This window comes from Aricia agestis, chromosome 10 (genome assembly GCF_905147365.1).
Source record: "Aricia agestis chromosome 10, ilAriAges1.1, whole genome shotgun sequence".
Classification (NCBI taxonomy): Eukaryota; Metazoa; Arthropoda; class Insecta; order Lepidoptera; family Lycaenidae; genus Aricia; species Aricia agestis.
The window spans coordinates 3,602,238-3,630,098 of NC_056415.1; the positions used below are offsets into that span (position 1 = coordinate 3,602,238).

The 27,861-nt window shown below is 39.8% G+C and overlaps 2 protein-coding genes across 4 annotated transcripts in view; one reads left to right on the plus strand and one right to left on the minus strand.

Annotated features, from left to right (window-relative positions):
• Positions 1-27,861, minus strand: part of LOC121731354 (calcium uniporter protein, mitochondrial) — a 173,818-nt gene that overhangs the window by 30,538 nt on the left and 115,419 nt on the right. The gene's annotated exons all lie outside the window — the stretch shown is intronic.
• Positions 27,157-27,861, plus strand: part of LOC121731353 (protein javelin) — a 111,802-nt gene continuing 111,097 nt past the window's right edge. For both annotated transcript variants that reach the window (XM_042120754.1, XM_042120755.1), the window contains exon 1: positions 27,157-27,320. In XM_042120754.1, coding sequence (XP_041976688.1) covers positions 27,232-27,320 — 89 coding nt within the window. In that variant the 5' untranslated portion in view covers positions 27,157-27,231. The remainder of the gene's footprint in view (positions 27,321-27,861) is intronic.

Sequence of the window (27,861 nt, forward strand, 5' to 3'; positions counted from 1 at the left end):
TTTGTTTTCGGAGAGAGGAAGAGATATTTATAAATGTTAGTCAAATAAGAGTTAATTTTTTGGTTACTGTTTAGTACTACGCAAATAAGGCTGATTATTTGTTAAAATTTGTTCCTTTTCTGTGAGAAATAAGACTGATTTGTATGTTTTAAGAAATACTTATTTCAAAACTTGAACATATTTAAATGACAAGAAGTCATTAAATTCCTTTTTCATTACTTTTCTTAAATATCTTTAACCATTCGTTATGTTACTCATTTGATTTTACAAATAAAGTTTTTAAGCTATAAAAAACAGATGTTTTTATTGTCGAGACTACAAAACTTATCGTCATAATAGGACATTCAAAATTACTAAAATTAATTTATTGATTACTCGACTTGTTGCATTGGTCACTTAATGAGTTCTTGCACTAAGCCGACGATACAATATTATGCAGAAATGTGATCATACAATATTCTTGTACTATACAAACTTGGGGGCGATTTCCGGTCACCTCCAAGTGTGCACGATTACTTCTCCAGTCTTTCGGTGCCGCCGACTAACGGATTAAATCTGTATGTCGACGGTTCTCTGGGTTCTGGTGAAGTAACCGTGACGGTGTCCCTGGGCAACGTTCGCTTGAAACATCTGCGGATGTGGCAAGCGGGCGGCCGATCGACCGGCGGACCGGCTGACCCCGGACCTGACTGCGGCGTTGCCGCCGTTTGGGGGAGGGAGCGAGCTCGGCTCGGCCTGTCGGGGCTTGGCTGTGCAAACAGCCAGGTCTCGACGTGCGGACGAGTGCGTCTTTACCCCCGAACGGTTGCGACAAGTTGCTGTCAGATTTGGGATCAGTCGGTCTGGGTTGGGTTGAGGTCTGGTCTGGTTTGGGGTTCTAGTGCTCACAGCATTGGAACCCCAACCCAGACCAGAACTCAACTCGACAACAAAAACCCAATCCAATCGGTGTTATCCGACCCGTGCCGAAGGATGCATGGCTGGGGGAAGTCAGCCGCGAACGGAGGGCCCTCGATACCAGGCGACCTCGAGGAGTAAATAGCCTTACCCTTGCATGCGGGGCTCTGTGGGGGTGGACCTTTTATTTCCCTAGCTACTCGTGGGATTTGAATGGAAATTGAAAAGGACCAGGAAAGTCTTGTGGCCGAACTGGAAGCTTTATGCTCCACGGAGGCGATGGAAATCGGCGTAGCCGAGGACCACCTATTGTCTGGGTCTGTCGGGGCAGAGGACACTTCTGTGTCTGGTACCCCTTCCGACCCTCTACCATCTAGCGCTTCTGCACCTTCTTCTTCTGAAGTTGGGGCTGGCGCTACCGCTAACGCCCCTAAGAGAAGAAGAAGACAACTCAGTGGGGCAGCCAAGAGACGCATTGAGTGGTGGATGGCGAGGGGTAAGAGCCTCGAAGAGGCGAAGACCCTTTGTCAGAAACCACTCAGTGAGTTTCCTGAGTATGCCGAGGAGTTGGAGAAGCGTTCGAGCTCCAAACGGCAGCTCTCTGACACCGCCAACTCACTGGAAAGACCGACGAAGGCAGCCAAGCACACCAGTGCTCAGGCGCCCAAGCCGAGTTTCAGTGAGGCGGCGAGTGCCATTCGTGTGGGCATCCTCGATGCTGGGGGACCTCTCTCACAGGAGAACGCCGAGGGGTTGAAGAAATGCATTCTTCGAGTCATCGACGATCAACCGGAGGGAGAGGGACCTAAGCTAATAGGATGCGTCCACAGATCGGGTGGACTTGTCTTCACCTGCGTCGACGCTGCCTCCAAGCAGTGGCTGGCGCGGCTGATAGACATGATCCATCCCTGGGATGGAGCAGCCCTCCGCGTCGTTGACGAGGCGGAGCTGCCTAGGCCCCGTTACGCTACGGCGTGGGTTCCTGACCTAGAGGTGGACGAGGTAGGAATCATCAAGCGACTGACCTCGCAGAATGGAGGTATGGGAATCCGGCTTTGGAAAGTGGTCAGCAGGAAAGCCGATGGAAAGGGTCAAACTTTTACCTTTTCCTTCGACGAATCTGCGGTCAAGCTACTTTCCGAGCGGGATTTTCAGCTCTACTTCGGGTTTAACCGGGTTCAGCTTCGCTTGAAGGGACCAAAACCGGCACTCCTGTCAAACCCTGTAGGGTCTGACGAAGTGACGGCAACACCTCTGCTGGGCTCAACTTCCCAGCCCCACACCTCACATAAAGGATGGCGGCCAGCACCTCTTATCAAGCCTATAGGCTATAGAGGCACGGCGCCGCCCCAAGCTAGCAGCAGCGGCACATCATCTGCCACTGTTACTGCTCAGCCCAACACCCTACACGTGCAAGCACAAAACTTGCACGTGCACACCAGCAGGGGAGGCGGACGCCCGGCTGCTCAGACCAATCCCAGACCTCAAGTTCCCTTGAAAGTGGCAACTGTGAGTAGGGGTAGGCCTGGACAGTCCCGTGGTGGACGCGGTCGCGGACGTGGTGGCTCTGGGGGCGCCTGCGCTGTGAGGAAGCCAGCACAGCTGCCCTCATTAGCGCAGGAGCACTCAAGTCGCAAAGTGGCGCGAAACCCCCTGCTCCGACTACCTAACCTGCACCACACAGACTAAACACACACACACATCCATCCACATATACTCACTTTAACACTCTACAACTACACTTCACAGTAACACTACAAAAAAAAAAAAAAAAAAAAAAAAAAAAAAACTAAAAAAAAAAAAAAAAAAAAATGATTAAAGTAATACAAGTCAACTTACGACACGCGAAGGCTGCCACAGATGTACTCTGTCAGAAGTTCATCCGGGAGGCGATGGGCCTTGGACTGGCAGGTAACGTACTTTATTTTCAGCATGGCCAGAGGCCCAGATCCTGCATCCTCTTCAGCAAGAGGATGAAATTTTTGTGTGTCTCTTGCCTGTGTACAGATGACACTGTAGCTGCGTATATTGAGGAGCCCGGAGGGACTGCAGGCAAACTGATGGTTTGCTCCGCCTATCTACCTGGAGACACTCAAGACCCCACTACGCAGCTATCACCGATAATAGACTACGTCGAGAATCAGCGCATCCAACTTATCCTGGGAAGTGATTGCAACTCACATCATACAAGTTGGGGCAGCACCGACGTAAACTTCAGAGGTGAGAAACTATTTGACTTCTTACTTACTAATAACCTCCACACTTTGAATCAGGGTACTAAACCAACGTTTATCAACCCACTGAGACAGGAGGTCCTTGACATAACAGTATGCACAGGCCCTATACGACATCGCGCCTGTAACTGGCATGTATCGGACGATAACTCACTGTCCGATCACTGTTACATTAGGTTTGATATACATGACAGTATGCCTGGGAAAGAGGTAACTTATAGGAATCCTAAGGCCACAAACTGGAGTGTATTCAGAGAGGAATTGCAGTTAAACCTCGCAGCAGTCAACAAAGCTGTCAAGACCGTAGAACAACTGGAACTAACGGTGGGAGAGCTGGAGCATAGCTTGAATGATGCTTACCTCAGAAGCTGTCCTGTTAAGAAAACGTCAAATAAACGTAATGTACCTTGGTGGAATGGTACTCTGGCGCAACTCAGGAAAGAGACTCGAGCTCTGTTTAACAGAGCCAAAAGAGACGGGAACTGGGACGCATACCGAACCGCCCTGACGACGTTTAATAGGGAGCTAAGGAAGGCCAAAAGACGCTCTTGGGCAAGGTTCTGTGAGGAAGTGAATAACACCTCGCAAACCTCCAGACTATATAAAGTCATATCTAAGGCCCCTAGCTCTCATCCCAGCACTCTGAAAAGGCCAGATGGTACTTACACTAAAACGGCGGAAGAAACGCTAAGATTACTAGCCGACGTTCACTTCCCCAACAGTATCCATCTCGAAAATCACGAAGCCTTCTCTCATACGATTATTAAAACGAGACCATCAGTTGACGATTGGAGAAGAGCTTCCGTGATCTTTAAGCCTGACCGAGTCACTTGGGCAATTGACAGTTTCAAGCCTTACAAGACCGGCGGCGAGGATAATATATTTCCGGCCCTCCTACAGCAGGGCAAGGACATTATCCTTCCTATGCTACTGAAAATATTCAGAGCAAGTTTTGCGTGGGGCTACATCCCATTGGCATGGACAAAGGTATGGGTGTCCTACATACCCAAAAGTGGGGACAGAGACAAAGCTCTACCAAAGTCATACAGACCAATTAGCCTCACTTCTTTCATGCTTAAAACAATGGAGAAGGTGGTCAACCTACACATAAGGGACACCTATCTCACTAAAATGCCGCTGCATGAAAGACAACATGCCTACCAAAAAGGCAAATCTACCGAGACGGCCCTAATGGACTTGGTAGATCGGATTGATAGAGCAATTGAAGATAAAGAGATTGCGTTATGTGTCTTTCTCGATATTGAAGGCGCATTCGACAACACTTCAACCGGCTCTATCACAAATGGCCTGGCTTCAAAGAATATAGATCCAACAACTAGGAAATGGATCAAAGCCACGCTCGACAATAGGATAGCCTCATCGACCATTATGGACCTGACACTCAAAATCAGGCTGACACAAGGTTGCCCACAAGGAGGTGTGCTGTCACCCCTGGAATGGTCCCTGGTAGTGGATGAGCTACTAAGGGAACTGAACCTCATAGGTTACTACGCTCAAGGGTACGCTGACGACCTGGCGATTATGGTGGTGGGAAAATGCGCATCGGTGGTCGCTGGGTTGATGCAGTCAGCACTAAGAGTCGTCGAGAATTGGTGCCAAAGGGTCAAGCTAACAGTAAATGCTGATAAGACGGTCTTGATACCTTTCACCAAAAAGAGGAAGTTGGAGGGACTAAGACCCCCAACACTCTTTGGGAAAACTATTAAGTTTGCGGGTGATGTCAAATATCTAGGAGTAATCCTAGACAAAGGACTCACTTGGAATAAGCACATCGAGTATATTACGAAAAAGGCTAGATGTGCTCTGGGTTCCTGTTGGAAGCTTGTCAGCTCTAAATGGGGTATTCGGCCGAAGGCAATGCTATGGCTATATACAGCCGTAGTGAGACCGATTACCACATATGGCTGCGCAGTGTGGCATAAAAAGGCTGAACAAGTAAACTGTCACAAAAGACTAAACAGCGTACAGAGACTGGCATGTCTAATAATCACGGGTGCACTCTCGTCAACACCCACCGCTTCCCTCGAGGCCCTGATCAACTTAACTCCGCTTCCTCTGCTTGTTCAGATGGAGGCCAAAAAGGTGGCTCTCAGGGCCAGGACGGCGGGTGGGACGAATTGGGTCTCCACCCCATTTCGACAGCTGGAACAGTCTCTCAGTGAATCACCTATCATGGCCATGCCATCAGATGCCATGATCAAGGTGTATAGCTTTTCGAAGCAGTACCAGGTTTTTATACCTTCCAGGGAGGACTGGGAAAGGAAAAATCCAATCGATGTCCGCCCTAGCGACATAGTTTGGTTCACGGATGGATCAAGGAAAGACAACCGTGCGGGAGCCGGAATCTACGGGGGCAGGCCACCAAAAGGCAAATACGCCTGTTTGGGGGAGCTTGCGACCGTGTTTCAGGCTGAAGTCTTCGCTATCCTCGGTTGTTCACTAGAAAGCCTGGAGATGGCCCTAGTTAATAAAAACGTTTTTATCTTCTCCGATAGTCAAGCTGCACTTAAAGCACTGACTGCCGCAGAAGTCTCGTCCAAATTAGTTCTGGAATGCATTGAGACGTTAAACATGCTGGGAAGGAACAACAACATCCGCCTAGTATGGGTCCCGGGCCACAGCAACGTCCCCGGCAATGAAACCGCTGACGAGCTGGCTAGGCTTGGGGCCGAGAGTCTCATATATGGTCCAGAACCATTCTGTGGTATAACTCCCAGTACCACAAAGCAAGTGCTCAAGGAATGGGGTCACAGACTATGCAGGAAGCAATGGGCTGAGACCCCTGGCCTTGAACACTCCAAGGCACTAATTCCTGACTTCAACAAGAAACAATCAGAATTAGTGCTCACCTTGGGTAGGAACCAATTAAAAATCCTTACCAGAAGCCTAACTGGGCACTGCAAGCTCAACAAACACCTAAACAGAATGGGTATTTGTAGCATAATGACTTGCAGATTCTGTGAGGAGGAGGATGAAACACCTATTCACCTTCTCCTCGACTGCCCTGCTCTACTACAGAGCAGGAACAGGCACCTTGGTCGCCACGAATACTCGTCCACAGAGGAAATTCGTGGCACCAACCCCAACCATATCGTTCAATTTATGAGCAGTATAGGGTTGGGGATGATACTCTAGTGCGAAGGAGTCACAATAGATCCTCATGGGTCGCAGTGACGTCAGGGCTACAGTGACCTGCCTTCTTTAAAAAAAAAAAAAAAAAAAACTATACAAACTTTCCCCGCTACCTTATCAATCACTCTCGCTACAGTCGACATATCGACAAACACAATCATAAGTGTTGTGATCAAAATGGCCTCATCTCACGCAGGACTTAGGCTCAACTCACACTGGGGCAGAGTCGAAGCAACGCGTCACGTTTTCTACCTACAGCATATCCAATATCTATCACTAATAATTGTTCTACTATTTAGGAACAAATTTTTTCGGCGACGCTTTTATAATATATTCATAGCAGAAATTTGTACTCAAATAGTAAAATAATAGCGATGAATATGTATTTGGCGGAAAAAGTGACGCGTCGTTTCGAATCTGCCCCAGTGTAAGTTGAGCCTTAGTAGGTACCCGCTACACGTTTACACTCTTTCATTAAAATATAATAGAATATCATTAAACTACAGAATTCTTATCATTTAATTGATATTTGAAATAAAAGTTGAGCACATAGGATTCAAAATGGGAGTTTTCATTTGTATCTAAATAAGAAAATATATGGGAAAATAATTCACAGAACTTCAAAGCGTTTTAGAAGGCGCGATAGTGAAAGAACTGATAAGACAAAACAACCTAAAAGTAAAGGGATTTTGCTTGAAGAATATTACGTTACTGTAGATTGTTACAGTGAATTACTGAACTACATACTTACAGTAGTAATTAGGTACCACAGATTTAAGAAGTAAGAGATATGTTATAGAGCGTGTCACATGTAGAGATGGGCGATGGGTAAATACCCAATCTACCCACCTGGGTATTTACCGGGTAGATTGGGTATTTACCGGGTAGATTGGGTAAATACCCAAAAATGGTGGGTATTTATAATTCAGCGTACGTTTTCGCATATTTTTTTTAGTAAATCCTTAGTAAAACCTCCATTAAATAATGCAAATTTGGTCACTAGTTCGTAACTGTTCGAATAAGCCCCTTTAAGTCTTAAACTAATGTATGTTTTTCATGAATTGTTTTTCATGAAACACAAAACCATGTTTTTCATGAATTTCGGCCGCATGTCAGGCTGTGTTTTTGAACTTTTTTACTAAATTTTGGTTTTGTATGTGTGATATTAATATTCTTTAAAGTATACTGCCTTTTAATGGTGATAAAGTTTTGGGAATTGAGTAAATAGTCTTAGTGGACGCCTTCATCGTTAAGGGAAACACGCGTGCGAAATTTCAAAACATTCATCCCTCCTTTAGGCTAAACTTTGAAAAATTCTAATATACATAGGTTCTCGTAATTCAATATTTGTTAGTAATTGTAGGCACTTAATACGAAATATTGTTGTGTAATTGTGTCTAAGAAATTATAAGGTTCCACTAACTAACCTTGAGCCTATACTATTACAACCTCAAGGTATAAAACCTCTTTGAGGTAAGAATTTTGTGAAATACAATTATAGTGGATGCCTACTTTATTAGAGGAACACGTGTGCAAAATCTTGTCTCCTATATAACCAGTACACAATGTCACGATGACCCACTGCAGGCCACGCCATTGCCCGCCACGCCTGAAAATCGTCCGCCATCATACACCATTACTCCGTTTACACAATGGCGATGGCTAGTAGTGGGCCAGTATGGTCAATTGTGAAGAGGCACCTTTACAGTCTTGACACCTATATATTATGTACATGCAAATTAATGTATTATGTAAATGAGTACTGTTTTTGTATAAACGCAACTAATGGTCAAATATCAAAAGTTCTTGGCCTGTGCGTTACTTAAAAGAAAAAAAATCCCTTTTAACCGTGGGAGAGCGATTCTTCGGTACGAATGGGTCGACTCCGAAAAAACCGGCGTGAAACAGCGCTTGCGCTGTGTTTCCTTCAACACGCAAAAGAGAATGCCGATCTTATGACATGTCCTCATGTCGTCCAACTCGACCCTTTATGATGAGAGCGGAAACCGCCAACCGGTATGGTTTGTTATGGTAACGAAGTATGAGCGTCATGTCGGATATTCTTTTCGTCGGTTTTATCAGCGCTCAGTGCAAGTAGCTCCAGTGAGTGCTCCAGAGTTGGCTCTGGTCTTTACGCGTCTTTTTTGGCTCAACTATCCTACTCACATAGTTTCGGCTTCTTGAAAGACAGCTTTTTGAGAACCCGATACTTAAAAAATGTGACCGTTCCAATTCTTCCAACAGCAGATCAATCGCTATAACCTTCTCGAAGATGATGGAGTCCATCATCAATAGCCAGCCCCTTCGACACTTGGACGCTCAGGGATTACTAAGGCTCGGCTCGGCTCTCTTGGCGTACCTAACTCATCGTTGGCTCAGGCGATTGAAACTATGGGTATTAGCTGTCAGTTTGGATATATACAATTCCACTATTATCCAAGATTCCATACATCCAAGAAATAATGTAAGAGGGTCACAAGTTTCTTAGCAGTTGCAGTTGATGGTGAATGCTCTGATACTCTATCTGTTGACGCTGGTATCCCTCAGGGCCGTGTGCTATCGCCTACCCTATTCATACAGCATATCAATGACATGTTACAGACCAACGGCTTCATTGCTATGCAGATGATAGTACAGATAATGTGACTTCTCGCATATTTCTCGGGGTGGAATGGGGTAGATGTAACTCAGTCTAATTTAACCGCACAGAAACACAAGTCAGCGCGTTCACCACAAAAAAGTCACCAATGGTATATCCTCGTTTAAGGGAACCACTTTAACAATCTTCCCCAGCATGAAAATTGGCGTAAACATTTCACCAAAAATACTAAAAGAGCTACCAGAAAGTAGAATCAAATATCTCACACAAATCCGCGTGTATTTAAAAAAAAATTGTCCCCCCGCAATGTAAAGTAGAGATTATAATATTAATCCCCAAACCCGGAAAAGATCCATAGGATGAAAAATCTCACCGGCCTATAAGTCTTCTGCCAGTGTCTTAGAAATACTCTTCCTGAAACGCATGATGCCAGAAATCACAGCGAGTAAACTGTTATCCGATCACCAATTCGGGCAAGCCAAGCGCATGGGACCGTGGAGCAGGTACACAGACTGGTAGAAGAAATTCAAAAAGCTTTTGAAAGCAAATCTTACTGTTTTTCTGGACATATCACAGGCCTTTGATCGATTATGGCATCTTGGACTGTTGTATAAAGTTCGTAAAAAGCCACCCTTAAACTTCTACCTCTTTATAAACGCATACCTCAGCAATAGATATTTCTATGTTGAGTACGGAGATAGTGTCACATGTCTCCATGAAATCGAAGCAGGAGTGCCGCAAGGCAGTATATGGGGCCCTTATCTCTATCTTCTAAACACATTAGACCTTCCAAGTACTAATGAAGCTCTGACATAATATACATACGCAGATGACACAGCAATCCTCGCAGTAGACCAAACAGCCCATGGAGCATCGGCAAAATTGCAAAGAACCTTAAACGAAATATCATAGTGGTTAAAAGATTGGAGGATAAAAGCCAACGAGAATAAATCTGTCCATGTAACTTTCACATTAAGACACGAAACATGTCCAGAAGTAGAACTTAATCGGATAAAAATACCACAGTCAAACGATGTTAGATACCTAGGACTTTATCTCGACAGGCGATTAACATGGAGAACACATATATGGAACAAAAGAAAGGCTTTAGACAAGCAGCTACGAAAGCTTTACTGGCTGATAAAATAAACTTATTTTGTATAAAAGCATACTCAAACCCATCTGGACCTATGGGATGCAGTTGTGGGGCACAACCTTCACATCAAACACAGAAATTCTACAACGATTCCAATCTAAAACCCTGCGTTCAATAACTGGAGCCCCATATTATGTTACGAATAGCCAAACCTACAATGATCTAAAAATCAAGTATGTAAAAGAGAAAATTAAAAACTCCCTTCAAAACTATTGTAAAAGGATAAAATGACATCCCAATATATTGGCAAAAAAATTGATAAAATCTCTACCAAACCAAACATTCAAAAGATTAAAAAGACGAGCCCCACAAAATGTTCTGTAAATAAAGATAAATAGTAAATATATAGACGCATCAATGGATGCGTGCCATACAAAGAAGAAATTCAAAACGACTAGTTCAATGTCTAGAAGTCAGATCGCTAGCAGAATGAGAAGTTAAAAAAATCAGAAGCAAATCAAAGCAAATCAGATTTTATATAAGATAGGACGTGTTATATGTATAAATAATAAAAAATTATACCTACATATTTTTTTATATAATTTCTTTAACCAGGTACTTATACATTGTCTATTTTAAAAGTAATTTTCAAGGGTTTTCTAATATTTTTTCTAATATTTTTTTTTATATTTTAAAGATTTTTCAAATATTTTAAATTATTAATAAAATAATAGAATGTAAATAAAAAAAATCCGCCAAGTACGAGTCGGACTCGCGCACGAAGGGTTTCGTACCATTATAGAGAAAAATTAGGACAAAATTTGTGTTTTTTGTATGGCAGCCCCTCTTAATTTTTTTATTTTATATTAATATTATTATTAAATATTAAAGTTAACATCCATCTAAAGACTGTGTAAAAATTCAAGTACCTACATTTTGCTATTATTAATAAGATAGCAGAAAAGGCCAAAAAAAACACGTTTGTTGTATGGGAGCCCCCTTAAATATTAATTTTATTTTGCTTTTAGTATTTGTTTTTATAGTGGCAACGGATATACACAATCTGTGAAAATTTCAACTCTCTAGCTATTACCGTTCTTGAGGTGGTTGTGACTTAAGTATTGAATTTTATCTACCCGCCCTTTTGGGTAGATACGGGTATTTACCGGGTACGTGAGGGTAAATACCGGGTAGATGGGTAAATACCCAGGTACGTGCCCATCTCTAGTCACATGTCGCCAAATCCTGCCCATATGGGCACAAATTGTCAGTCGTATGTCAATCACTCCACGGCTTACACGTTTTCACTACGCCGTAAATTGTGAACAAAATGCTGACTTGTGCTATAATTACCTACAAAAATTGCAGCGATACTGTGAATTTAAAAAATAGCGGGATCACCTATCACAGCCAACTGTAATTTATACGACTTTTTAATTTAAAAATCAATTATTCTTCACGAAAAATGTTCCGTGAACTATCAAATTAAGGCACTAGTGATGTGGTGTGATGCAGATTTTGGTATCGATATTTTTATCGACATTTTTTATGCGGTTGCGTTATTATTAGTGTCCAAACGAAACTGATTTTTCAGCCGAAACCGCAACCGAACTTTCGGCCTTACTCCAAGTTTCGGCCGAAACCGAAACTTGATAAAACATTTAAGATGACGATTATTTACTGAAATTTACTGTTCTGTAACATTTATTAACACATAAAAAAGTGCCAAATTGGATTATTTACTTTTTGTGACATTTCTTAAAATAAATATTATTATTCTTAGACTCGAAACTTCCCTAGAAACTTTTCAGTATCATATTATGTCGTTTTTTTATCCAATTTTAGATGTATTAGAACGAACGATTACCCTAAAAAACATGAGCAGAATTTATTTCAAGACTTTTACTATTGAAAAACAATCAATTGCAGTCATTGAGATAGAGAAAGTTTTTAATAGGAAGTTTGAAATTTGTTTCAAAGGCTTGATAAATCCTTTTATTTGTCGGTGCAAGTAACTTATTCGCTCTTATTTTAATAAATTTTCTGCAAATACAATAAAAACTTTTTATATCTATTTTATACATTTTTAAAAGATCTTTTTACCCTTTAAAGTACATAAAACTCATAATTTTTCTAAAAATTAAATACGCACAGTAAGTGCCAGCGGCAAACTTCCCGTTCCAACTCTGATACATAACCAAACCCTTTTATCTTGATGACGACGAGCGTTAGTCTCTAAGAATTTTGAAAAAATCTTTAGCAGGGTAGGAACGGTCGGTGAGACTGCGCGTCCATAATTAAAGATCAATTATTTTAAATATAAATAAAACGCGTGGTAAAAGGAAAATAATGATTGACTAGATAAATCTCGCAAGCTATATATAAGCATAACTCTAATCTCATAGTCAAACAAAAATATTAAGTTTTTTTTATGAAATAAGGGGGCAAACGAGCAAACAGGTCACCTGATGGAAAGCAACTTCCGTCGCCCATGGACACTCGCAGCATCAGAAGAGCTGCAAGTGCGTTGCCGGCCTTTTAAGAGGGAATAGGGTAATAGGGGAGGGTAGGGAAGGGAAGGGAAGGGAATAGGGGAGGGAAGGGAAGGGAAGGGAATAGGGGAGGGTATGGAAGGGAATAGGGTAGGGGATTGGGCCTCCGGTAAACTCACTCACTCGGCAAAACACAGCGCAAGCGCTTTTTCACGCCGGTTTTCTGTGAGAACGTGGTATTTATCCGGTCGAGCCGGCCCATTCGTGCCGAAGCATAGCTCTCCCACGTAAATAAAATTTACTATATAATCAATTTATCATAGCATAATATACTTAATCGTTTGTTTGAGAAACATTGTTAAAATAAGAACATAGCACGTAATTCACCAACAGTTGCATATTATATTAAATAAACGTGTGTTTGTCGTTTAGAAATAAAATTCAACAATATACCTCTAATGTTCGATAAGAATAAGTTTAGACAATTTGATGAAAATTAAACGAAGTACTAATAAAAACAAAATAACTGCTAAGCAATACACGATTAAATGGACGGTGGCAAAATGAGCCGGGGCCTCGCCGGCGAGCAAGCAGGAGTTAACTGCAAAGTTTACCGAACGACGCACAAAAATAATTCACGAACACTGGAGTTTCGGCAGGGCCGAAAGTTTCGGCTATATTTTGGCCGAAACCGAAACTGAGGCCGAAACTAGATTTTTTGGCCGAAACCGAAACCGAAAGTTCAGTCGGTCACTAGTTATTATCTACCCTAATATTATAAAGCTGAAGAGTTTGTTTGTTGGAACGCGCTAATCTCAGGAACTACTAATTTGATTTAAAATTTTGAAGTATTCTTTAAGATTTAGATAACTCATAGCCAAGAAACAGAGGAAAATTTGGAAAAAACGGGGAAAATTATTTGAAAGGGCTTATCTCACGCACCATCCAACAATTTTTATGCTGTTTGGCATAAATAAAAAGTAGACCACAGGAAGGATCATAGGCTATTTTGTGGGCTAATTTGACTTTGACCTAATTTACGGGGGTGAAGCCGCGCGGAAGGTCTAAATTTATTATAAATATGCGGAAGTTTCATTTTATAGTCGAAAGAATTGGTGCTTAATGCTTACTCATATAATAACTTACAATAATTAGTGTATCTTTGAAGAATGATTTGTATTACCTTCATCGCTTTTAGTCCTATTTCAGTTTCCCCAAAGACGCAAAATTCAAAGAGAAATGTAAAAAAAACGGCCAAGTGCGAGTTGGTCTCGCGCACGAAAGGTTCCTTATCATAATAGAGCAAAATTAGGCAAATAATGTGTTTTTGTACGAATCCTTAATTATTTATTTTATTTTAATTTTAATATTAATTGTTAAAGTATATAAATACAATGGCGTATTTTGTACTTTCCAAGTGCCTACCTAGTACCTGTTGCCATTATTGATATCGAGCAAAAAATGGCAAAAAAAATCACGTTTGTTGTGTGGGAGCCCCCCTTAAATATTTAATTTAATTTGTTTTAGTATCTGTTATTATAGCGGTAACAGACATACACAATCTGTGAAAATTTCAGAAGTGTAGCGGTTATTGAGATATACAGCCGAGACAGACAATAAAACATCGAAGTCTTAGGAATAGGGTCCCTTTTTTTCCTTCTTAAAGATATTCAAAAAATAATAAGCGTGTTGTGTAATGTTACTACATCGCTATAGAAGTCAAAACTGTGGCTAGTTTTTTGTCTGTCTGTCTGTCTGTATGTTTGTTCCAGCATCACACGAAAACTACTAATCCGATTTGAATGCGGTTTTCACAGATATATTTGTCTTTTTCCAACTTAACATCAGCGGGGCTAAAATGGTCGCTTTGAAGAATCATGATATGAATCATAATATGATTCATTTTTCTAAAATCGCAAAATGCAACTCTGCTTGCAATTCATTTCTGTATTTTTGTACTGATTTGACATTTGTCAGTTTGACAGTTTTGACAATTCATTTGCTGAATTGATTGAGAGGAATTGCTAAATGTGACCATTTTAGCCCCGCTGGTTATACATATAATATTAAGAAAGTTTATCTATTGCCTAGTTACGATTTTGCCATACAGCTGATTATTTTGCCGAATTGAGTTGGTCCCATAGTAAAAGTTTTTCGTAATCATGGATGATTTCAAACCCTTTCGGCCTTTAAGTTGTTTTTGTTAGACTGTAACATTAATAATTTATCACTTTCATTCTTTTAATATTATTTAAATACCTACCAAAATACATCGATATCGTCGTAATAATAATTAATCGACACCGTAGATAGACCGGACATCACTAGACCGTGTACCATTGACACTATGCTGACAATATAGTGTCATTGAAGTCGGCGACATAGGTTTCCATATAAACGGCGCTACATAACACTTCTCCTTATTTTCCTGTTCTGAGGTAGGTACACTATTATTTAGGGTTTGATATTTTTCGGTGACCAAGATTACAGACTGAATGCGGTACGTGCACTTATTTTTTTTATTTTATTAAATAAGGGGGCAAACGAGCAAACGGGTCACCTGATGGTAAGCAACTACCGTCGCCCATGGACACTCGCAACATCAGAAGAGCTGCAGGTGCGTTGCCGGCCTTTTAAGAGGGTATACGCTCTTTTCTTAAAGGTTTGCAGGTCGTATCGGTCCGGAAATACTGCTGGTGACAGTTCATTCCAGAGTTTTACAGTGCGCGGCAGAAAGTTACGCGAAAAACGCACTGTGGAAGACTGCCACTCATCAAGGTGATGAGGATGGTATGTTTTTCGCGTGGGACGATAGCGAAAAGTTGCTGGTGGTATGATTCCGAACAATTCCTCAGAGCACTCCCCGTGATACAACCGATAGAGGATGCAGAGTGAAGCAACATCTCGGCGTAATTCCAGGGGGTCCAAGCTGTTTGAAACACTATGGCAGTCAACAATTCGAGCAGCCCTTCGTTGGATACGATCCAGAGGGAGCAGTTGGTATTTTGGCGCCCCTGCCCAGAGATGAGAACAATATTCCATATGAGGCCGAACCTGCGCCTTGTAGAGTTGTAGGCGTTGGTCCGGACTGAAGTACTGTCTCGCTCTGTTAAGAACGCCAAGCTTCTTCGAGGCTAATTTGGCCTTACCCTCAAGATGATATCGGAACTGGACTTCGCTCGAAATTCTATCGTAATAAAAAATCGTGAAAAACTTGTATGCTGACGCTTTCTTTTTGTTATATTTATTAAATAATTGCACTTCAAAATGTTTTACAAAAACCTTGTTAAGCATAAATCAAGTTCTCCGAAGAGCTGAAACGGTCAACATAAAAAAACCATTACGCAGACGTTATTTACCCAACGCGGCAGCGGTCTGCTGAAAATCCCCCAAAAATATTTGCTTTTTGCTCGTACTTCATATTTATGATTCCTTTGATGAATACCTCTCTGCACCTTTGTAAGCCCTCACAAGTACGTTTTTTTTTATGAAATAAGGGGGCAAACGAGCAAACGGGTCACCTGATGGAAAGCAACTTCCGTCGCCCATGGACACTCGCAGCATCAGAAGAGTGCAGGTGCGTTGCCGGCCTTTTAAGAGGGAATAGGGTAATAGGGGAGGGTAGTGATGGGAAGGGAATTGGGGAGTGTAGGGAAGGGAATAGGGTAGGGGATTGGGCCTCCGGTAAACTCACTCACTCGGCGAAACACAGCGCTGGCGCTGTTTCACGCCGGTTTTCTGTGAGAACGTGGTATTTCTCCGGTCGAGCCGACCCATTCGTGCCGAAGCATGGCTCTCCCACGTATAATAGATATGTTTTATGATGAAAGTGGTTTAGAATATTTCTAAAGCGAACGCTGGTATATAAATTATCATAGCGGGAGTTTTTATCCCGGAAAATGCACGGTTCCCGCGCGATAAACGAATTTTGGCGCAACAGAATTGCGGGCGTCATCTAGTATTAGATAAATTTCACACTTAGCGACAATACTTTTCAAGCTAAGTCGTAGTAAAATTAGAGGAAATTGAATTAGATGTAACTTGTGAAATGGCACACGTTCGTCGTTCGTAGAGCTCTCTGAGTAATTTGATTTCACTTTAAAATCTAACATTTTAAGGATAAATAAAAGTTCGCTGGAAAATGCTTTTAATGAAATGTGTTAAGAGGCCGGGTGCCGTCGAAATTCTCATATATACGTAATACCAAATCATTTCCTCATACGAAAATATTTAATCAGTTTGAGTTATTTTTTAGCTTTAAAATAGTAATTACCTAGGTTCCTGCACAAAAATTTACTACAAAATATTTAAACACTACTAATTACTACATTTTAAGCTGAAAAATAACTCAAACATGGTAAATATTATCGTATGAGAAAATGATTTTCGTATTACGAATGTAATGAGAATTTCGATAGCACCCGTCCTCTTCACAATTTATTTGTTTATTATTTATTTCAGTCTAATAAATAAAGTATGTAAGCGCGTTAGTTGGAAATAGATATATCGCTTTGTAAGGCATTTGTTTAATTCCTGAATTTCGACTTCAATCTTCATCATTTTGAAGTCGGTGCCAGTTCCAAAAGTTTCAAATATTCTGTCAGAGAACTGAAGATTCAGCCATATCTGGTACCGACTTCAAAATGATGAAGATTGAGTACAGAAATAGTTGAGGTTTAGCCGAATTCGGAAAAAGGCACTATTAGATAGGAAAAATTATTTAATACTGACGTCGGTTTTAGTGTGTAAGAACAACAAAATAATGTTGCTTTCAAGAGCATTAAAGTCTAGATTTTTTCTTACGTAAAACGAATCCTGATTCCTGTATAGAGTTAAGTTTTTCCAATAGACCAACCTAAATTGTAAGTATATTCCCATTCGTATACAGTTCCCAAATAATCGGCCAAGTTCGAGTCGGACTCGCTCACGAAGGGTTCCGTACCGTTATAAAGCAAAACTAGACCAAAATTAGCGTTTTTTTTGGATGGGAGCCCACCTTAATTTTTATTTTAATATTTTTGTTAATTAATAAAGTACACATATAATGGACTTTTTGAAAATTTCAAGTGCCTACCTGTTACCATTATTAATGATATCGAGCAAAAAAGCCAAAAAATCACGTTTGTTGTACGGGAGCCCCCCTTAGATATTAATTTTATTGTGTTTTCAGTATTTGTTGTTAAAGCGGCAACAGATATACACAATCTGTGAAAATTTCAGAAGTCTATCTATAGCGCTTCTTGAGATACAGCCTGGAATCAGACAGACGGACAGACAGACGGACAGACAGACATCGAAGTCTTAGTAATAGGGTCCCGTTTTTACGCGTTGGTTACGGAATCCTAAAAAAGTACATTTACAATACCGCACACGTAGCAGGCATTGTTTATAAACGCTTTTCCTTATCAACAATTTGTAGGCACCGGGTAAAGAACGTTTCCCAGCGGGAAACCGAATTGCGTTCGAAAAAATTCCGGGCCGAATAATTTCCATGAGTTCAAGGAAAGTCAGTGATAAATGATTGCACCTGAAAGACGAATCGCGCGGGAACCTTCGGGGACCGAACACCTCAACCGTATTAATATTGTTCTAGAGTGCTCGTGGGGAAGAAGGGGGAAGAAGCCAATCATCATCAGGATCTATTAGGTACTACTACTAATTCTTGGGACTTTCATCAGTTTATACTGGATTAGGTAGCATCAAAGCAATTATTCACCTACGTTATTTTGTTGGACTCTGTCAAATCAATGTCAGTCGATGGATAACTTTATGAATGTTATTGTAAGTACTCACATACGGTTTTGCTTGATCGAGCAATCACGTAGAGTAAATATCATGGCTCGGGCTTTCGTCCACACATTCAGCATTGCTCGATACTTTTACCCCAGTTAGAAGGAAATTAGTTACGAATAATAAAAACTAGTGTCAAAAAATTTGTCAAGCCAGCTCGATTCGAGCCTTCGAGCTGTGAGTTTTGCGGTCCACACGGTGGTTTTTGCTCGATTTCGAGTAAAACTATCGAGCAAAACCGTATGTGAGTACTTAGCATAAAGGCTGACTATGATATAGCCCGACTAAATCACGTCAGCCCATTATTCAATTTCTTGATAGTACACAAGTCGTTAAAAGGTATATACCTACAATTATTATTTACCTACCATTTAGAACCTACTCTATGTACATTGTACAATCGAAGTCGGACGGTGGACCCGGTATACCTTATTATTTATTGCTAAGACTTGACACCAGATTTCTTCATCAATGTCAGATATTTGGCGGAGTCTTGTATGTATAGATTTAGACTAATAAATAAAATATTTTAGATTTTTTTTATGAAATTTCGAAATATTTTATGAAAATTGTTAAAAAAGTAATAATATATTGCGATAGATAGCAAAATATTATTACTTTTTAACAATTTCCTGGACATGTAACAAATGACATGCATAACAAGTATCGGATATAAATACCGAACATGGGGACAGGATCGTCAATCAAAGAATTTTTTTGATAAATAACGAGAGGAAATGTATTGTACCGTAGAGCACAATAAATGTTTACAAATTGTCCTCATCGAAAATGGATTACCTACATAAAATGACAGATATTCATACAATATGTACATATTATACAATATTATATGTTTGATACTCTTTTCATAGCAATTACACATTATCAGTAGCGGCGTAGGGGGGGCGACGCTGGGCGACCGCCCTGAGAGCCAGATAACAAGAGGCGCCACAGGGGCCCCTATTTTTTAGCACAACTAGCAGTTCCAGCACCCTAGGCCCTAGGCGCCGAAGAAATCTCGCCCAGGGCACGGGTAGTGCTAAAACCGGCACTGCACATTATACACAACATGACTCATATAGAGATACATTATATTTCCGCTACGAATATATTGTGTTTTTGCAGTCAAAGCAAAATTGAATGATAAATGCTTATTGGTGTCCACTGTCCACATTATTTCATACAAAATACTATGCGTATCGTATACAATATCAATTAGATACACGTATTTCAGTTTGCAATGGGCATTGTCCAAAAAAAAACACATGTACTTTTGTATTTTTTTTCGTTAAAATAGGGTATTTTAAGAATATAAATTAAAAGATTTTGAAATTCATTGGCTAGTTTTTTCTCAATAATTTTTTAAAGTTTCGTTCTGACGTCATCATCGGCGGCCAATTGACCTCTGCAGTATGTTTTAAATTTCCTTTCAATCTTATTTATAATGGCTGGTTCGTCAAATGCAAGTTCTCATAATGTGAAAGCTGATACGAGAAGCTTACTAAAAGTTCGAAACGTAATGTTGGTCGAATTTATTGCTAATTTAACGCCATTGAAGGTCAAACAAAGGTTAAACATATTTGTTCAAAAATATAAATAATTAATGGGTATTTTTTTCGTTTTCTTTATACAGAAAAACGATCACTGACCTTATTCCTCAAAATGTTTTTGTAATGAGCAAAATTTAAAAAAAAAATTAAAAAATCCCCATTAGTTCAATCATTCCATTTTTTTTATAAAATTAAATTAACGATTTTGATCTTTAAGATCTATAAAAATCCAAGAACTACTCAAGTTGAATTATAATACGGGTATAGATTAATTTGATGAGGTTGATAATGAAGAAAACGATGATGGTGATAGTGATGATGCCATAATTAAACAATAAGACGATAAACTTAAGAAGGCCGCACCGCTTCCGCGGCACGTAAGAACCGGAACACATTTACAATTCGCACTGACTGCACTCCAACAAAGCACTTCTGTTCCACTTATCGCTTATCAAACTACGGTGCTCACTCTTGAAGATGAAAGTGTTAAATTAAGAAGCAATTAGAAATTAGTTTCAATTGAAGGTTCTACTTATGGCATTGAAAAGACTAAGTAAGAACTTGAAGGCCGCTGCAATAAAGCAAGCCAATTAAAACTTTTGAGAGCTAGAATTGGATAGAAAACATTTTAAAAGTTAGAAATACACACGAAAAGTGTTAATAAATTTAAAGTGTAGTTGAATGAATTTATTAGGTCACTGTATAATAACTGCGATTAACATGCGCATACGAATTAAAAGTCAATTTGCTTAATACTATTATTAAGTTAATTGAATTAAACGATTATGACATAATGTAATAAATTGATGATCCATACTTAATATTATAAATTGAAAGTGTGTCTGTCTGATGTTTCTGTAAATTGTTCATCATAAACAAGCAGACTGAACTACGATGGAAAGAAAATCAAAGAGACATAACTTTTTACACCACCTATTCAATTTCATACTCCAAAGGCTTTTCTAGCACAAGATTTGATATTTTCTAGAAATTTCTCAAAGTGAAGGCGGCAAAAGTCAAATCTCGGAATACGACCGGGAGCCGGGAGTATGACACGCCCGAATAGCGCTCTCCACTTACTGAGAAAATGTTCTTTTTATGTGAGTCTAGAACCGTAAGACGGACAAAAAATAGTCGGAAAACTCTGAATTTGCCAAGGACTTTTATCTACCGCTGCCGTTCACCGAGTACGAGATTATTTTGGGCCGATAAATTCCCACTGTATGAAGCAGGCTATACGTTCCATTACGCTTCAGGCCACTGCAAAGCAGCAGTTGCTAGACCGTCGATAGAAAATGGAACCTATAGCGTAAGTCATAAAGTGGTATTTTATTTGAATTTTGTCGGTGTCGGCGGCGATGGACAAACGGCCTAAGGGTCAATTCAGACCGCAACGCGACACGTAGATATGCATCTACGAGTAGGTACGTGTCGCGTCGCGTTTCTAAATTTGTACTGAATTGCAAGGTTTTAATTGCGTGAGACGTCTTGTAAATCTGTCACATTCATACATCTACGCGTCGCGTTGCTGGCTGAATTGACCCTAAGACGGACATTTCTAAAGGGCAAAAAGTCCAGGAAAAACTTCGAATTTGCTGAGGACTTACTTAATGATATTTGTTGGGAAACTATAACGGAACAATATTTCGTATTAATTACAAATACGCGCGTGGACTTGGGATATAAGTTTCCGAAGTTTATGAGAGTTACAATAATCTATATTATTTATTTATTTGTACAGTAAATGTTGCCAGAAACTTCGGTCACACTGAGTAATTACATTCACATCATTTAATTCCGGAAATGACATACAATTAAAATATTTTGTCATTTCCGGAACCAAAAGCACCTCTGCACTTTTTATCCAAATCGATTTAGCGATTTTAACGTGAAGATGTAATAAACAGACATAATTAAAATATTGCATTACAAATATTAATATTTAATATGTATATAAAGAATATAGATACAAATATTATATTCATACAACAAACCACTGGTATGCTTGTTTAGGGGTGATTTGGGGTATGAACTTTCGACTAACGCAACTACTATAACAGTAAAGTTAATTTAGAATACACTTACTGAGGCAGATTAACATTAGGTACGATATTCAATATAACTTAAGGGTTTGTTAGTAATAGTCTAGATATGGTGCTTAGGTTTGCGATCCACGTACCAATATTAATTAGCCTTTAGTGCTTTCAGGCACTTTACAAACGCCCTTTGAGCTATTAGTAGATTCTCATGTAATTTGCATACAATAATTGTGTAGTTTAATTTTATAACAACGAGTTAAATCATAACTAGAGTTTATTACTACAAACTTTTATGGCGTAGTCATGATTTTAATTTTTAAATTATTTCAATTTTCAGACTTTTATGTCAAAAACGCGAGCAACATCCAGTATTTTCTACAGTAAGCAAAAACTATAAACAGTAAGTGTCTTATTGAATTCAGTACAAAACAATAACAACGTAACTCGAAGCAACTCGAAGCGAACAAGAACTCAGGCAACCGTTTGAACTGGGAAAGTATCACATACTTATTGAATAAAACTTGTAGAAGCTGAAATGTACTACACAAAGTAGGAAGAAGGTACACGTTTAGAGGGTGCTGTAGATGTCTAAGCTCTATAATCGAAGTCAAAGACTAGACATAAATGGAGTGAAACGTTTAACAGCTCCGTCGAATCGTGCTAACCGGCGTGAAACAGCGCTTACGCTGTGTTTCGCCGAGTGAGTGAGTTTACCGGAGGGCCAATCCCCTACCCTATTCCCTTCCCTACCCTCCGCTATTCCCTTCCCTACCCTCCCCTATTCCCTTCCCTACCCTCCCCTATTCCCTTCCCTTCCCATCTCTACCCTCCCCTATTACCCTATTCCCTCTTAAAAGGCCGGCAACGCACCTGCAGCTCTTCTGATGCTGCGAGTGTCCATGGGCGACGGAAGTTGCTTTCCATCAGGTGACCCGTTTGCTCGCTTGCCCCCTTTTTTCATAAAAAATAAAAAAACATAATGGATCAGTAGCGCTTACATCTATTGTGTTTAAAATATATTTTGAGGCATCCTAATGCAAAAGCATAACGTTTTAGGTAAATCTATGATCTATCGTTTGTCTATGTCCAAATCTCTAGGGAACCGCACAAAAACAAAGTTTATAGAGTAGGATATTATTTTAAGAAGTAGAGATTTAGAAGAGTAGAGACAGAACACATAGGAAATAGACCGCCACACATTGTCCGAAATTTCTGGTCAGAAACAGTTGAACGTCCGCGCTGTCTCTTACATTTTGTACTGAGCCGAGTGAGCTCGAATTCGCCAGAAGGATATTTCGGATAGTGTGCGGGGTGGCGGTCCGGCAAAATTCGACTGTTTCTGATCAGAATTCGGACAATGTGCGGCCGGGCTTAATCTACATAAGTCATATTAATAACAAAGAACATTGGAACATCATATATCTATACGTCCAAGATTTGATCCCCAAAATGAGTTGAAATAGTTTGGAAATTATTTGCTTTCGGTCAGATACGGGTCGTCCTTTTGGTCCGTCCGCCACCTCATTGTTACATACGAGCGGTCCCCGGCGACCTTTTTCCACCACTGACATCTCTATCCTACTATTTTACCATAAAACTAAACCATTTCCGTATATTATGAGAGTAATATCATAATATCAAGATTGTAGAACTGAGGAAAAATCTGTAAAGTTTCATCGCTGCTCAGAAGTAACAGAGAGGTATAAAAAACAAAATAAGATACTGCTTACAATATGATTATCAAAATTTCGCTGAATTCTTAGTTTCCAAGAGATTTTTTTATCCTAAAACTAACACTGTATTTTTTTTTCATTTCGTACCTTAGTGGTATATCGGAGCGGCAATTTTATTTTCCGGAAAAAAATATTTGCCATTTCAGGAACCTTCACATATTCCGTAAAAATCCGGATGCACATCTCCGATGAAGAAACGGTGCAAATAATAATTGACCAAACGTAATATTAACAGTATTATTAACCGTTGCATACTCCCTCTCTATTGCACACACAAACTTTCTCGATGATAGAGCGAGATAGAGTTATCTGGAGAGATATCCGCGGAGGACCTGAAGCGAGACATGACTAGCGTTTTCTTTCACTAAATTAAATTTAAACGCCAATTTAACTATTTTTTTATGGATTTATAAACCGAATCAGTTTTATTTGGGTTATGACTTATGAGCAATCTATCTGAATAAACTTGATACATTTTTTATAAGTAAGTAATGGATAATTCCGATTTTACAAGTTTTAGAATATTTAGCCAGCCAAGAACTCGTATGGTAAAAAATCGAGCCTAATAGAGAATAAAAAATAACATTATTAATTTTATAGAATTTAGGTACTTTATAGACAAACCGAAGGGTTGCTGCCAAAATTTTTCAGATTCAAGTCTAACATTTCTGTCTCTTGCGCAAGTAAAACCCATAAAAATAACTCGTCATTTGTTTTTATTGCGATGAAAAAACTTCTTGCGTGCTCTGTGTACATTGTTCTTATTTATGTTCTTATTTGATGTAACGTTTAATACCCATAGAGCACGATAATATCGGCTGGCGAAATTATTGGTACAGTTATATTGCCACTAAAAATACCAGAGACGAATACCAGGTGTACCTACGTTAACGACATACGTGCCATGAACTAATTAGGTACTGTAGAGTCTACGTTGAAGAGCTGAACCTTTTGAGAGACGATGTACTCAAATCTTAACCGCAGGATATCCAGAGCCATGATGTAATACATGTTGAGCCAATCCACTATATCGACGCGAGATAGCCTATTCCACGTTGCTTCTGCCTGCTACATCGTCATACACAACCCGCTGAACCGATTTTGCTGAAATTCGGTATGGAGATACTTTGAGTTCCGAGACAGCACATAGGATACTTTTTATCCCGGAAAAGTGTACGGTTTCCACGCGAAAACGGATTTTTGCGCAACAGAGTTGCGAGCATCATCCAGTATTCAATATTTTAGCACCTTGAACTGTAGGTACGGAATATTACAAGTTCACCTTTCAGATTACATAAAACCTAACATATTCAATCCCATTCTATTCCGATTGGATGACCCTTTTGAGATGAGTTTCGACCTTTCACACATCATACCGCCGCGCCGCGCCGTAGGATGATGGCCTCAAAGGGAAAATACCGAATAACTTGACTAGGATCAAGGTAAATACCACCTACGAATTTCCTTGAAAAGCTTGAATTTGGTAAGCTGAAAGCTTTTTGCACGTTCGAGCTTAGAAATGTTTATAGAAATGAAATTGGTCATGGCAAAACCACCATAGAAGATAATATTATAGAATAGGTTCCAACTTCCAAGTACCAACTGTATATGCACGATCGCTTACATAATTGTGATTACAAGTACGTAACGAGAGCAAAACAATTCAAGATCACATATCCCACAAGTCTGTAAAACTAGTAAATATTATGTAAAGCTATTTTGGACTACAACTGGCAAAGGCTGAACTACATAGATTTAACAAGCACTACTTACTTATGCCGCGGCCGCACATGCGTCTATCGTAACGAAGCTTCGTGCTATGAGACGATATTGGACGATACACGCAGATCGTCCAATGGTATCGTCTCAAGCACGAAGCAATACGCATGTGCGGCCGCAGCATAAGAGTACAAACCAAGTACAAAATATTCATCAAACAGTTCTAACTATTGAGAATTATTATTTTCAACATTAGCTAATTCACGATTTCTCTATTTTAAGTGGACATTTCAGTTTCTCCTCGTATCGGCTCACTTGTGAAGCTACGCGTAAAAAAGCGTTAAAATTAATTAATTAGAGATTAGCGATTCCCACGAATAGCAAAACTTTTCTAATACTGGTTATTTTGCAGGTACAACTGAAAATACAGACTTCTAATGAAAATTTTTAAGTTAAAAAGGTAAGTTGATGCTCTGGAAATTGCTAGGCATTCCCTAGAGTGGGTGCCCAGGATAGGTATCCTGGGTACCTATCCTGGGCACCTACTAGGTAGATATTAATATTAGGTATTAGGTATTCCATTAGGTATTCCATTGAAGTGTATTTTAATATCTAGGTAGATATTAAAATACACTTCAATAATTTTAGGTAGTTAGATTTATTCAGACTAGGTATAATGTAGGTCCTAAGAAAACGCCACATCTTATTCTGTGCTACAAAATTACCGCCAAATATTTTTAAGAGATCAATCCAAGAAGGCAAGGTAGATCTCATATCTTTAGAACTAAGAGTTTTTGTAGTATTTAAGATTAGTTTGCTTCACTTTACTTAAAAGATTTCTTTATTTCCCTTGTAGATGTGGGAGAGGGATGTTTCCTGATACAGGCTAAGCCTACTAGGTAGCTTCCATCACTGTACTTTAACTGTAACTTTTGTAAATGAAATAAATATTATTATTATTGTTGTTTTAATTTTGATTTTCTCGGTTCTCACCGGCAAACTAATATGTACGGGCCGAAGCCAAGTACATACCAGGTAAGTACTTCTAAAAAGTGTTTAAATTGTTAGTGTGTATTATTATTATTATTATATCTTGAGTAGGTATACAAGAATTACATTATACTCATATACGTAGAGGCCCTCTTAACAAAACATTACCATTTACCACCCTTAACCATTTGCTAGGTACAAATTGTAGTGCCCAAACTCCGAGTACTAGAGGGTGCCAACTGCCAACAGTTACTAGTTGCTACGTACCAAGTGTATGCTTCTTCCTCGAGGAAAGCGGCAGATCGTGTAATTAGTAGAAACGAGAGCGAAGCGATTTCCAAGCCGGATCGCGAAATAATTAGCTTAACGTGCACCAAGTCATGGGCGGTGGCGGGAGATTGCTTAGGAGATATTCGGCAAGCGAGTAGTGTATGAGATTAAACCAGTGCAATAAAATTTACAAGGTCATGAGAAAGTGTTGAGTTTTCATAAGTAGGTCCATCCAAATTAACTAAATGTTATTGTATATTTGGAAAAAAAATATAGCCAGAGAAATTAAGAATTACATTTCTTAACCTTGCTGGTCAAATTGTTAATGTTTGTAAAATTACAACTTACTAAAATATGTCAGATATATTCAGATCCTGCATAGATATGCCTTAGAACAGGCACTGTCCAAATGCATACACTATTAAGAATAGTCATTTAAGACACAATTACGCTGCAGTACCAATTGACCCAACACCAGTGGGTCTTAATCAATCACGATTAATTCACACAATTGGATCCTCTCTCTCGTGCGCTATGCGCGGGCGCCGGCCGGCCGCACTCGCGTGAGTCGGCTCGCTCGGGCACAACGCGGCCTTGACTAGCCCGTGGACTGGCCGGGACCGGCCTGGACTGTGTGTGGCCTCGTGTGTGTGTGTGGCATGGGGTAGCATGGGCGCCGGGCACAGCGCAGAGGACGCGCGGGCCTACAGCGATCCGCCCGCCCAGGGCCGCCGCAGGACGCAGCAGAGGAGACGAAGGTCGGTACTGTTTGTAAATAACACATAGGGCTGCCAAAAAGTTGTTTTATCATCAAGAAGACGTAAAATGTGAAAAAGTTTAACAGATCACGAGCACATTATAAAACATTTTAGCATGATGCGAAAACTTTAGCAATAAGTGTGTTATTAAAAGAGTTTTCTCATTTTATTCAGCCATCTGATAAAGCTTACAAAAATTTATAATTTGAAACATGGAAAAAAGGTCGGACACCAACTTTCCGTGCTAATTAAAACATTTTTGCTTTGAACTTTGTGACAAAAATGTACTTACCTCGTGAAATTTCATTACGAGTCGCGACTAGAGTTTCGGATTTTCGTTTGGATTGGACTATTCTGCTAAACTAATTAAACTGCATCAAATCTGCCCGCCTCTTGCGATTTGAGGAGTTAGTGTGCCGAGAATCGGGATTCCGCAGCCAAAATATTAATAACTAATCTAGAGATCCTGTAGTCGAAATTCACCCATTACGATAATTATTATTCATGTAATTTTAGACGTAACTTTTTTGCTTCCAAAAAA